The sequence below is a fragment of the Monopterus albus genome, unplaced genomic scaffold (genome assembly GCF_001952655.1).
Source record: "Monopterus albus unplaced genomic scaffold, M_albus_1.0 scaffold17.1, whole genome shotgun sequence".
Classification (NCBI taxonomy): domain Eukaryota; kingdom Metazoa; phylum Chordata; class Actinopteri; order Synbranchiformes; family Synbranchidae; genus Monopterus; species Monopterus albus.
This window is the reverse complement of record NW_018127897.1, coordinates 362,903-377,084: the sequence shown is the minus strand read 5'-3', so window position 1 is coordinate 377,084 and position 14,182 is coordinate 362,903. Positions and strand designations below refer to the sequence as shown.

At 39.8% G+C, this 14,182-nt stretch overlaps 1 protein-coding gene across 5 annotated transcripts in view; it reads right to left on the bottom strand.

Annotated features, from left to right (window-relative positions):
• unc13c (unc-13 homolog C (C. elegans)) overlaps positions 1-14,182 on the bottom strand; it is a 122,708-nt gene that overhangs the window by 79,264 nt on the left and 29,262 nt on the right. For 2 of the 5 annotated variants that reach the window (XM_020592372.1, XM_020592375.1), the window contains exons 6-10: positions 12,299-12,304; positions 11,937-12,008; positions 7,438-7,657; positions 5,147-5,374; positions 1,248-1,389 (exon numbers count right to left, since the gene is read on the bottom strand). In XM_020592372.1, coding sequence (XP_020448028.1) covers positions 1,248-1,389; positions 5,147-5,374; positions 7,438-7,657; positions 11,937-12,008; positions 12,299-12,304 — 668 coding nt within the window. The remainder of the gene's footprint in view (positions 1-1,247; positions 1,390-5,146; positions 5,375-7,437; positions 7,658-11,936; positions 12,009-12,298; positions 12,305-14,182) is intronic. The other 3 variants (XM_020592373.1, XM_020592376.1, XM_020592374.1) reach the window with 2 other exon arrangements.

Here is a 14,182-nt window from a genome sequence, read left to right as displayed (position 1 = left end):
CCACCACTGGAGTCTCATTACAGGTGTGGAGCTTTGTCTGTAACTGTCGCATACATTCTAAAAATCTCAGTACAACAATATATTTTTTTGTTTAATTAAGGCAAAATTTAAATTGTAAACTCAAGACATGCATTTTGAGAAGGAAAACTAACATGTACATTCAAAAACAATACTTATAGTAACATAAGAAATATATTTAAAGCTATATATGGTTTGTTACATGGATATAAGATACATACAGAAACCTCCACAAGAATTATGCTGTAAAATTCAGTGCATGCATGAATCAAAAAAAGCCATTAGCTACTCAGTCTTTGGTTTAAGTGACATAACAAACCCTCCCTGATCCTTTAACAGTTGCTCCCCAGTGCCCTATTCATAGAGAGAGGATTACGGTTGTAAAGAAAAAGGAAAAATAACGAAAAATAAACAGGAAAGGATCTGCTGATGCCAAGAGGACTGGGCCTAGACGTAGGACAGATTATATTTCCACATTATTTTTGTGTTTTGCAAAAGGGGTGAATATGGCAAATGACAGCATAACAGAGCTTTGCAACTCAGTTTAGTATTTCGTTTTTGCTCTTAAAACATAGAATGTTTTAACGTAGACTATCCTGATGCAGGAATCCATCAAAGTGTAGCAGAACAACCATCAAGAAGTACTGGCAAATACTGCTTTACACAATGTCTGGGTAGAGTTTTACAAGTGCTAAGAGAACATTACATTTCAAAGCACTGGCACTTCACTAACCAAACAACATCTAAAGGGAAAGCATTCTCAGCCTCATGCGGTGTTCTCAAAACCTCCAATTTGTCACATTTTCTACTTATTTGGGGCTCAAGCAAATGTTTCCTGGATACACACTTCATTACAATTTCCACACAGTTTTATTTGCTGCTCTCTTGGGGGTGGGGGTGAAGAGTTTCGTGATTAGAAAAAAGAAAAATCAGACACAGGCAAGCAGGCTGAGTCGCAAAATTCTTGTGTTCACTGATTGCCTGTACTGACCAATAAGATTAACTTGTGCTAAAAAAAAAAAAAACAAGAAGCAGAAGCGTTGTCAGCACAATGGAGAAGTCGCTTAGCATGAGAAGTCACATATTCTGAAGCATTAAAAGATTTATATCATTTTTGAAACTACGGGGTTAGAGGATTTTTGCTTTCTACAGTCCCTTGAAGAGCTTATTCTTACTCTTGGTGGGGATAATATGGTCTCATAGAGGTTGAAGTTATAGCGAATACTCACAAGTAGAACTTCTCATCCCAGACTGGGTTCAGGTTGCCGAAGATAGTCTTCGTCCTGCGCTTCGTCTTGCCCACCTGAACGGTGACGTAAGGGTCGCTGGAGCCAGTTTTATCCTTGGCCTGTAACCCCTGAGCACTCATGACTGGAGGCAAAACAGGATTAAGAGCCATTTAAGTCTCACAAGCAATACAGCTAACCATCTTAAAGTTCTGAAATTTTCATTTCATACATGGAACATTACTTGTGCTGAACTTAATTATAACTTTATTGACATATAACTTAATTCTCAATGGCATATTATTACTTAAGAATCAAGGGCTTATCAATACCTCCATTGCCTACAACAACTATGCACTTTCCAAACTCTAAAGCAATAAAGCAGCCATTTGGTTTGTGGACAATAGCCATTGTTCATCTTTTTTGTAGATGTTCCATATAGACACCATGTATCTATTTCTACATCCAGGCTATAAGCAGATTCCAATTCCGTGTGTGCCTACTCCTACAGCATGTCCATACTGAGCTAAGACCTGGTTTCAAAGAAAGATCAGCGATTCACAATCTTGCTTCCACACACAAAGAGGAAGGTGCAGAGAGAGATTGTAGTATTTCACAGCACCATAAAAGGGAAAAAGGACACTGGGGCATTAAATATGCATAAGTGACAGTCTAAATAATTCAGGGTACATATATATATATCCTTCAGCTCAATGCTGACAGAAGTTAATGGGCAGGATATGGGGGTTTCAAGACCCATGCCCTGCTTGCTCCAAGAACACTGAAAATCAGATTTCTCCTGTAGTAAAGGAGGGGTCTTAGATAGCAATATACAAATAAAGGTGTCACATCTTTCTGTTTGAAACTGGGTGGGGGAGTGAGGAAGCTGAATGCAATTTTTATAACTTTCTCAAACCAATAATCCAACAGTCATGCCCAATTTAGTGATTGGCTTGATGTGCAAAGGTAAGACATTAAGCAGAGTTTAAACTTCTCCCACCACTTTCTTTATTCGCTCTTCACATAACTACTTCTGTCACACTTCCCAAACATTTGCAGCAGCATGAATCCCTTTGAGGGAAAATAATAAAAAATTGTGCACCATTATCCACATGTATTAGCATTCATGGAGTCTCACTGCTCTCTAAGAAGGCTGTCTTTTTTCTCTTCAAGTGTGCCTTTTGAGCAGACTCCCACCTAAAAAATGTGAACTGAGAGCAGAGTTTGGGTTTGATAGCATTTTAACCTAATGCTCAGGGTGCAACCAAGTTCATCTCTGCATTGTAGTGTCTTGTTTTCCCCATCTGTCCTCATCAAATCCAGCCTTGTTATCAAGCCCTTCTTGCATCTGCCTGTGGGTCCTTCTCTCTGAAACATGGCACTTACATTCAAATCCCTTTAAAGTCCTGACCAAGTCTACTTGCATTTAAGTTTTCTAAATTTCAAGCAACAAAAGTTGGTAATAAGAACTGAACTGGAAACATTTACTGTACATAAGTGCCTGTTGAACACTACTTTTTGCTAGTAAAAAAAAAATGAGAAAAGAGACTTAAGGGCTCTATTTCTCTGCCATTGTTTGCCCTAGTGCCCAAATGCAGTTTTACACTTTAGGTGTGCACATTCACCAGTATCTCATGGTCAGTGTTTTTGAGTCAAAGCCAGTCAGTGTTTATCTGATAACAACTCAGTAAATACATTATAAAATGGGACACTCAATAAGCCCCTAGGAAACTGACTGTGGCAACCCTTTCCATTGTCTCTCCCACTCCCTCTTTAATCCCTCCTTTTTTCTCTTCTACCCCTTTTCCATCTCCAATACAAACCTTTGACTCTGTTTCTCTCTGGTGTATTGAAACTGTAAGACATGTCAGCTGCAGTTACCACACAGATGGATTGTAGCCAGCATTGAGGTTACACACAAGGCACAGCGGTAAATGCAAGTCTAAACTCCAGACAGAAGGCCCATATGGACATGTCCAACAGTGTTTTGCAATTGTGATGACCACCAGCGTTGGCACATTTTGGGCACAGCCAAGCTTAACGAAGGAGAGAGGCAGAATACTTTATTAGTGGAAATAATGCATTATGAGCAGCCAGAGCTGGGGTGGCCAGAGTAATGGCCAATCAAACCAGATCCCCTCATCCTTTTTAAAAAGAACAGTGATCAACAGACTTTGATGTCTTGGCATGAAAATACAGTACAAATAGCAACAAATGTTTTTTTCCCCTTATATCTTCTTCTCCTACCAATTATTCACTATTTTTCTAAATTATGATAAAATATTTACTGCAGATGTATGGCACATAAATATTCACTGAGCAGTCTGCTGATATAACCTGCCAGCTTTTGTGTATAGATGATAGAAAGACTGCTCCTATAACCAGCAGCAATTACAATATATGGAGTACTTTTCTCACAGCTGCAGCCAGTGTGCAAAATACACAAGGGGGAAATTGACTGCGGTCAGCAGAAGTGAGCAGCCTGTTAAAGATGCATTGCCCACTTTATCTACACCTGCAGCTGCTTTTTTCAGGATGAAATCATTATTAAAAATAGATGCAAAATAGATACCCGTGGTAGTAACAAAGGTAAGTCTTTGAAAATGTTGACCCTGAGAGGAGTTGTAACTGAGCAGTAAGTGACAGCAGAGCAAAATGAGGTCTTACTTTACCTGCTGTCAATAATGCCTGTAACATGACTGATCAGGACATCTGCAATGTTTGTTATTAATCATTGATTTGTGCATCTGTATGTAATTACTGTACCTGGATTTGGTGTCAGATCTCAAAATGTTTCTAAATTATCTGACATTTCACAGTAACGTATCTGTTATTCCAGCAGATCAGCTATGGATTTAGGAGTTTATTTTAAGCTGGCATGGCCATTAAAATACATTTGGGTACCTGTTCGTGTGCTTCCTAGCCTAAAGTGTTGTTAGGAAAATTGCAATGCATGTTGCTATGTGATAAAAGGGGGCCTGAGAAGATGTTGTCATAGTCACTATTTCAGTTCACTGTGAGCACTAAAACTGCACTATGCTGGAACAGGAATAAGGATAAACAGCAGATGCTCTATAATCAAAGAAGGCATGAAAAACAACACCAAAATAAGACTTAAATATGGACATGGGGTTCAACCTTATTCCTTTTCACCAAGTTGGCAGGTAAACAAAAAGGAAAGAGGTTTAGTAAGAAAAGAAAAATGACTGGTTCCCAATTATTTACCTTTTAGGATCTAGAAAAGAGAAATTATTAAGTTGTTGTTAAATGTACCATACCATTATGTAACCGAATGAACAAAAGGATCTCAAGAGAAAAAAATATGTGTAATGAAAACACATCTTAATAAAAGCCAAATCATTTCTTTCAGAACTCACTGTGAAGAGCTCTACTGTCAAACCCTATTCAGGGGCATGGCATTTGCTTGGTATCTCAGAGCGAGCCTGAGATGCAGCTTTGAGCGGCCACCATATGAACACCATGCAAAGTTAAGTCAGCATATTTTTATAAGATGTTGTATTAGCATGTTAGTGAGCTGAATAAAAGACAAAGATCTCATTCAGGTATAGCAAGTACTCTAGTTCTAATAGGTTACCACAGCCTCTCATTGTCAAAGGTTAATGACCAAGATCTTAATAAAAGGAGGGGGTGAGATGAGGTTGACTTGTAATGACTGTTTTGTTGATTTGATGATGAAGTAATGAGTAAAGGGTTAAAAATTGTGGTCTATAGGTTAAAGATCACCTACAGCAGTACCATGACATTACTAAGCAAAGCATTTGTCACTATTCGGCTGACGCATGATGATAATGTGGGACTAAAGCTAATAAAAATGATATAACTGACACTGTATTGTGGCATGATTCATAATTAAATATTGTAATTGAGGGAACCAGGCTAACCTGTAATGCTGATCTTGGCAGACCACTTGGAGGTCCCATCGAGCACAGCCTGCTTGGCTGTCTTCAGATGAATGCTGAAGTCCTCTTTGGAGATATGGAACATCTCCTGAATCACTTCAAACACTTCAGGACGGTTCTTCTCCCTTATTTTCATCCGCTCCTTCATAGCCATGATGATATTCTGGGTCTTGTCCTCTGCCCCGTGCTTGGAGCTCTTCTCCACGGCCCCTTAGATAAGCATCACATAAGAGTTACAGAGCTTTTAGGCTTGTAGTCTACATATTTAATACTCAGGAAATTGAATAAAACTGGTGATGCATCCCAGTGCCAGGGCAACCATCAGGTGTTTTCATCACTTTTCTTGCAGTTTTACTTTTTAAAGAACTAAGGTTAGCTTACTTTCTTTTTCTTATTAAATACTGAATTGTGTTTCTGGGCAAAGAGTGACCAATAGAGTGTTACACCATCCAGCACCTTATTAGATCTAATATGTGTCATTATGATTGTGTGAGCACATGTGGAGGATGAGAAATCATGAATTCATGAGTTAATGTTGGCGTGTGTCTATTTTTAATAGGTGAACATAAAACAAAATGTTCTCATATGATAATTAACTCTCTATATCTGATCACAGTAACATATCTGCAGAGCTTTCATGAGTTTAGACTGAACAGTGATAAAGATGAATCACATAAAACTGTGATATGCTAGTATGAAACGGTTATCAAATGTTGAGTTTTGTAACAGCCTCGGATGTAACTAAGTCACGTAGAATGTGTAAGGTTTGCTACGAGGATCATCCTGAATCCTGCATGTCAAATTGTTCCTATTAGTCCAGCTTATAACAACAGGGGTGTTCTTGATTGTAAAACCTGATTGGCGTCTGTAAATGGCGGTCGTGACTGAGCAAGCAGCACCATGTAGCAGCAAGTGTAAGGTGATATACAATATGCATCACACAACATAACAGCTGTCTCATGTATTGTAAGACATGCAGTAGGGATATGTTTTTAGATATAACTGATTTTAATAATGATATATCAACTGTTTGATCATTAGCCAGTGGAGCAGTATTGTTATAAAAGTTGTAAGATTAGACAGTAAGCTAATGAAAATTAATGTTAAACATGCAAGAAAATCATCATCCGTGTCACTTATTTTGACTGCATTTTCCATAAAATGCAGTTAAGGTCAGTCACAAGTACTTATTTTCTCTCTCTCTCTGTCTCTTTCACACAGACACACACAAATTGTATTTCCATAACCTCAGAGGACATTACATAGATGTACATTTGTTTTGTGGAGACAAACCCTAACTTTAACCATAACCACGCCTTGTCTAACCCTTACCGTCATCACTCTAAAATGTAATTATTTACTATTTGGGTACTTAGTTTATGCCCCCATAATGTTCTTCCTGTGCTGCGTGGGTTCTCTCTGGGTGCTTCGGCTTCCTCCCGCAGTCCAAAGACACGTAGCTTAGGTTGACTGGCGAATCTAACTTGCCCCCTACAGTGGTTGTGTATCTAGCCACAGGGGTTTCACATCAGTGACTTCTGTGCCGTCCCAAGCCCGGATAAATAGAGAGGGCTGTGTCAGGAAGGGCATCCAGCATAAAACCGTGCAAAATTACTCATGCGAATTGGATTCACTGTGGTGACAGATAACAGGAACAGTCGAAAGTAGAGTAGTTGTAGTTTATGTCCTCAAAAGAATTTTGAGTTCTCAAAATGTAAATGTGTAAGCAGATTTACATCCTCACAACATGAGTCATACAAGATGCAACACACACACACACACACACACACACACACACACACACACACACACACACACACTTTGTACTTCTATCTTTGTGAGGACATACTGCATTCCCTAACCCCTTACCCAAACCTTAACTATCACAACTAAATGCCTAACATCTAACCTAAACCTAATCCTAACCTGAACCCTAAAACCAAGTCTTAACTCTCACAAAGGTGTTTCACAAAGTGAGAACCAGCCAAAATGTCCTCACTTTCCAAAAATGTCCTCACTTTGTAGCAAAAAAAACACCTTTTTGGTCCTCCCTATGTAGCAAGTACAAGAACACACACACCATACACCATACACCACAAGTACAAGAACACACACACCATACACTGATATTCTCATAAAGGCATGTTTGTGAGCACATGCCTCTGAATTTCAGTCTTTGCAAACTGTATATCAAAGAATAATGGGGAGTAATAAATGACAACTTGGCCAGCGGCTGTCATTGTGTTGATGCATAAATAACTCTCCTTCCTTACTTTGTAAGCAATCTGCATTGAGCAGGTCCTGGCACTTCTCATGGCATTTGACACCACACTCTGAGCAGCGCATGCCCTGTCGGGCGATGCCCCACAGAAGCCCCTCACATTCATGGCAGTAGGTGGGTGCAGTCGCTGTCCACACCTCAAAGTTATGGGGTGTTGTGGATGAGATCGGATAGATCAAGGCCTGCAGAGTCTTCTTGAACACGTGAAGTTTCTGAAAAGAAATTGAAGACAGTGAGAAAGTGGAAGAAATAATAAGGTGTAAAGGCAATGATGGAAAATATTTGGAGATGAGAAAAACAGCTGAAAAACAGAGACTGATGCTGTTAAACTCTCATAGCACCATGAGCTACAGAAAGTAAGGTTTCATAACAAGTTTGTTTGAACAAGTTTGTTCTTAAATTGCTTTTCAGAGATGTTCAATACATGCTGAAATCATTACTTAGAAATAAAGAAAACTTTTGCCCCTGCTGAGGGACCACCTCGGCCAGATACAATAACATCAGGGTTATCAGAAACACAGCCTTAGTAGATTTGATGTAAAATGATTTGCAGTCTGAGCTGGATGAGATTTACAATACACGGCATCATAATTCTGCATTAATCTTGGCAGTTGCACAATGTACCAAACTAAACAAAACTACCATTATCGTTTTTTTTTTACTTTCAAGCAGAATTTTTTAAGCTTCTTTTCTTAGAAAAAGGAATCTTACAGGTTATATTATTCTAAGTGATAATGTGCAGAAGGCGTTGTTGATCCTTTTTTGATTACTTTATCATCAAGAGGTCAGATAGTAAATCAGCCTTACATCTCATTAAGCTCCGATTAACAGCACCCTTGTCCACAGGCTTTGATCACACTGAGTGTTTTACGGCGTAAAGCTCCTCTAGACCAAATACTAAAGTCTACTAGAGGCCTGTCTAGACTGATCGTTGTGTAATAGAAGACTCTTCAAATTGAAGGCTTTACTGCAGCAGTCAAGCCGTCCACAAGGACTGGAAAACGGGCCAGAACCTGCCCATTCTTGAATGCTAAATCAATGGATGCCATAAGAAAGGTTTTAAGAAGTGACCATTATCCAGATTGTGTGTGTGTGTGTGTGTGTGTGTGAGAGAGAGAGAGAGAGAGAGAGAGAGAGAGAGAGATGGCAAGAACGTGACAGAGAAGAAAGAAGGACATGTATTGTGGTTAAATAAATCTTCAACAGGTACCGGCTCTCAACTTCCACTCCCCTGCACACTTCAGTCCTCTCCAATACCCCTCCCTCTGCTGTCAGCCACCAGTGTGTTGACAGTGTGTTCTAACACCTTAACAGCAGCCCTTCACTTCACCATTAATACTAAAGCACAGCCCACTTACACACACATGCAGATACAAATACACACACTTGCACAGATGATTAAATGACACCAGATGACAGAACAACAAGGCCATCTAGCATGGTGAGGCTTTCCTGATGCAACAGACAGGCTGTTGAACCCTGGAGGACCTTTAATGAAACACAGAGGGAGACACAGCAAACTCCCTTTTAAACTGAGGATAGTGAGATGAAATAGATGTTTGAGATTTATCCGCAACTTGCAAAAAGGTTTGACCAAGGCCACACCCAGAAGGAAGCGTTCTCTCACCAAACTTAATACTGAATCATTTAACACTGACACAGCCTACAAGAGACGTATGAGACAAAATCCCATTGAAAATGTATAATCCTCTATTTTAACAGCTAACTAAATGCTTTGAATAGTACAAAGCATGTTAACTGTAGACCTAACTGTATGGCCTGGCATTTCTGTTACCACTGCATGCAACAGACTACATCTCCCTCCCTCTCTCAGTCTCCTCACTCTCAGTGACACAGCACGTCACACTGTGCAACAGATGTGTGAAGAGCACTGCATGTGTGAGTCTCATGTGTTACACAGTGAGGTAACCCTGGCGAGTATGTGCAAGACACTGCTAGAATTGACTGACAGCTGCAGCCTCTGCTTGAGAGCAGCATGACAGAGAGGAAGCTAATCTCTCTTTCTAATTTCTGGTTTCACCACCTAATGTCCTTGTCAGCCACTTCTCAGACACTGTCACACGCTCATCCTGTTTCACTGTTTTATACCTCCCAACTTCTGTGTTTACTACTGTACAGATTCAGCCCTAATAAAGGCTCTCTTTTTTTCTCCAGCCTAATGACCTAGGTGTCAAATTTAGGCAGTATCTTAAACTCACTCTAATGTGCTTCTCTGTCTAGCAAGATTCACAAAGCTATCCAAAATTTCATGGATGAAAATCACAGGCAAGCTTTGTAAAATGGGTGTAGTGATCGATGATATCTGAACTGACTTAAAGCAACATGTCACATCTTACTTCTTCAAGATTCTACTTGACCCTTGTCAGATCATGTTGTCCTCTTTCCTTTGTCCAACTGAGTCCCTGCCTTTGTCTCAGCAGGTAAGTGTGGCCTCTGCTCACGGCCACCATTAAACGATAAGGCCAGTCACTGTCTATATTAACAGTATTTTCAACACTCCCCCTACAGATTGAAACAACAGTGATTTGCCTCTACTCACTTTTAATGCCTGTCAGTCCTGGATTATCTTACTCGTTGTTGTTCAAATTGTTGTTCAAAAACGATTAAAAACACATCAGTGAAACATCACTGCACTGGGTGACAAGTTTCCTCATTAAAAACACCAGACCCTAAAATTTGTTAAGAATATCCAAAGATCTCATGCATGGGCCCTTGACTCTTGCTACTTCAGATGCTGTAAAAAATCATGGCTGTTCATAGCCTTTGGAGCAATATTTAATCAGGGTCATTAAAAGTGAGCAGAGCCAAATCATTGTTGGTTTAAGCCTCTGTATGACCATTGTTTAAAATAATGTTATTATAGAAAATGACCAGCCTTATCCTTTAAAAGGCTCGTATGCAGCTCAGGACACTGAATGGACACATAGACAGTTAGCTGGCCCATGCATAACGCTCCTTTCTGCTCTAAAAAGCAGATCATGAAACATGGCACATAGCATTGAGCGGGAGTATGATGTTTTAATCAAATTAAAATGTATTAAGTTGAAAGAGGAAAAACTGAGGAGTGCTGATGGGGCAGACATAAGACAAAAAGGTGACGGAAGAATTTTCAGTGCTGGAGATTCAAACGTCTTTCCAGGGACAAAAGGGGTGGGTCATTCAACATGGCTGTCTAATCAGTGGCATCAGGACCGGGAGGTCATGGTGACAAGTCACACTTTACTCTGATCTTCTCTTATTCAATCCTCATTTCTGTCCTTTTCTCATGCTTCCTCATCCTTTCTCCTCTCTTCCCCTCTACACTCTTAAACGGCATATGTTTGTTTACTTTGGCAATCGTCACAGGGAAACACTCTCCTGGACTTAATGCAGCAGAAAAAATCTACATCTACATCCTATTTATCACAACTACACAGTCTGCAGCTTTGCTCAGAACTCAGCTCCCATCAATCACCAATTACTTACTTTACCTTTTTTCTTTGTACCTAATCAGAATATTGGACATTTATTTATTAGTTCAAGACCTTCCTTAGTTATGTAGCGCAATCTCCAAAATTGCACAAGAATCAGCTCCTGTCATGCACCAGTTAGCACTCTGCATCTTTCACGTCATTACTTCCTCATCCGGGACATGAGCTGTTCATCCCAAAAGCCTCTTTAATCAAACCCATGGCTCTTAGCAAACAGTCAAGACACTTCAGGGCAACTGTGGGCCATGAGAACCAGGTAAAGTGTGTGAAATAGATTAGTGATATAAACACATACATGTCTCTTGTCTGAAAAGATTAAATATGATTAGTGATATAAACACATACATGTCTGAAAAGATTAAATAGCTGTGTATAATGTACAGAGTACATTTGAACCCAGCAACTTTGTTGGCTTAGGCAGCTCCTTGTTGTTATAACACCATGTTCTGTCTTGGAGAGAAGAACTGCAAGCTGTAGAGGTCAACATAAAAGTGCCTCTGACCATCGGCTGAGACATTTTGCCCTTCATAGCTGCGCCTTTCTCCAAGTGCAGTGCTTATTATTAATTGCAGGGCATTGTCTTTGAAATGAAACGATGAGACTAGCTCCTAATTTCAGAGCTCAGCCAAATAATTGGAGAAAAGTTGCACAGCAATGAGTGAATAGCTGGACGCACAGACCATTTTAATAAACGGCAGTACATATTGTACACAGAAAGACAGTCAGATGATGGAATGCTTGCATGTACATGTGAAGAAATAACTCCAGTCCTGGCAATGTGATGCTTGGGCTCTGAAGTACATGGCCGCAGCAAACAGCACATCTATAAAAGCCTGACAGTGTTCCAGCACCATCCACTCCAAACACTGCCCTAAAGAATAATGAGAGCATTGGTCCAGCATCCTATACCCCTTCAGAACCCTCCATTACCCACGATGACTCTACAACTCTAGTCAGTCAGTGATTTTCATGCAGGTAAAGCGGCTGTGTTGGTACTCACCAGATCCTCATTATTCAGGGTGGACCGGTTCACCAGAGCAAATGAGATGCCTGCCTTTCGAGCAGTGAGGGTCTGAGAGAGGAAAAGGAAAAGAGAGATGATAAAGGTGATAAATTTGCCAACTTGCTTTCCCTTCTGAAGGTTTATGCAGTATCTAAATGGATTTACACAAACACACATCTACACAGAGTTAAACAGCTTGTGAATGGGCAATCGTGTTTTTTAAAAGGAAGAGAGGCACTGAATAGATACAAACTGCACAGAAACATTTACTTTGGTTGTATATTGAGCAAAATAACAAAAAGTTTTGAAACATTTTTTAACTGTTAACCACTTGTTTTAATATCTAGCATTCAGCTTACCAAAGCCTATGATTTCCAGGAGGCCATGAATAGGAAATGGAAGAAATAAAGACCCTGAATTAGACAAAGAGTGGGAGAGTGAAAGCACAAACAGTAGAGCAACTGAATTTAATATTTATACTGAGCGCATAGGTGTTTCAACTGCCATGCAGGACTGCTGGTTAGGGTGCAGAGCTCGAAAAAGATTTAGCTGTTCATTAAGAGAGATTATACAGCCATTGCATGATTCTTTATCCACTCATGCAGTAGAAGCTGCTTAACTGCAGTCATGCTTGGCATTTATATTCACTTCTGTTGGATGAAGCTTTGATCATATTTTCTGCTGTCTGCTCTGCACATTAGTTTGACACAAACAGAGAAACACAAGACACGCACACACACACACACACACACTCATGTATGGGTGAAACCAGCTGTACTCTGCAACACCAACTTGCACACACACACACACACACACACACACACACACACACACACTTCAAAAACAGACACACCTGCTCAGACAATCACAAACTTTTTTAAACATCAAACAGTACACGCCCAAACAAGGCACTCTCACAAACAGGTAGCAGACGCACAGACACGCACATGTACTGTAAATTAGCATTGTATTAATATCCACTGAGTCTGGGAGACCAGAAATTGAAATAACATTTATCCCATATTGGAAAAAGTTATGTAACAGAGGAATGCAGACACGGACAGCTGACAATATTGGATCAGTCTTTAGCACGACCCTCTTGTCTGTACAGCCCAGCTATGGTAAAGATCCATGGAGGCCATGGAGAATGTAGAAGGGAATGTGTCCTCTACATGAACTGTGAGTGTTGATGTAATTTTATCAACATGCACCAGCACTGCTGAGGTTGCTGCAGGCAATACAATATGACCCTATTGTAATTTATTCAGCTACAGTATAACGTTGAGTAGGTCGAGAATCCATTTTCAACTTTTTTTTTTTAGTGTGTGTTTGTTTATGTTTTTGCATCCCGCCAATACATGGGGGAACCCTGCTGTCTGCTGCCCTGAAGCAATCACACAGCAATCGAGGGACACTGACAAAGGAGAGGCGTGAAAGGGGACCAATTATTTCGCTGACTACTGACTTCATCCCACGTGTAAAAGGCTTGCTCAGTGTCACTTTTACATGATTTAGAAGCCTCACACAGTTAAATCAGAAGTCAATGAAGTCTCTCAGATATATTTTTGGGTTGAGTTGTCAACATTTCAAGGTAAATACAATTTTTTGACACCTGCCGACCAACAAAAAAAGAAAAGGAGGAAAAATGGTCAAGTATCGGCGAGGCTGAAATCTGACAACTCACTGAAAAATATCACCCATAGCTGTTATGGGTCTGTGTAGGAATGGCAGGTATACACGCAAAATCCAAAAGAAATAAACAAATAAATACAAAACAATAACCCATACTTACCAAGACATTGTTGGTTATTAATTTGATGAGAGATATGAACAAATACAGCATCAACTCATGTTGCTCACTGTGATATAAACATCCATCATCATCATCATCTATGTGTATGACATCAAGCAGCATTATCATTTGCATAAAATAAAAAACTAAGTAGTAAAATGTCTAATGTGCATTAAACTAGAGATAAATTAATAAAGTTGTGATAATATTCACACCGTTTTGGCTATAATACATGAAGATGAGAACCAAACATATACAAGACAAACAGATACTGGGCAGAACATAATGGAAAAACAATGGATGAATAATACTGGCATCCTAACGGCTTGTCTTTCACAAAGACTAACCATGTGGCACAGTGCTAAAGTGGACTGCAGTGCAACAGGCCTCTCTGTGGGATATGTTTTGACACATTATGATGCAATAAAAATAAATGGAGGAGCATCACTGT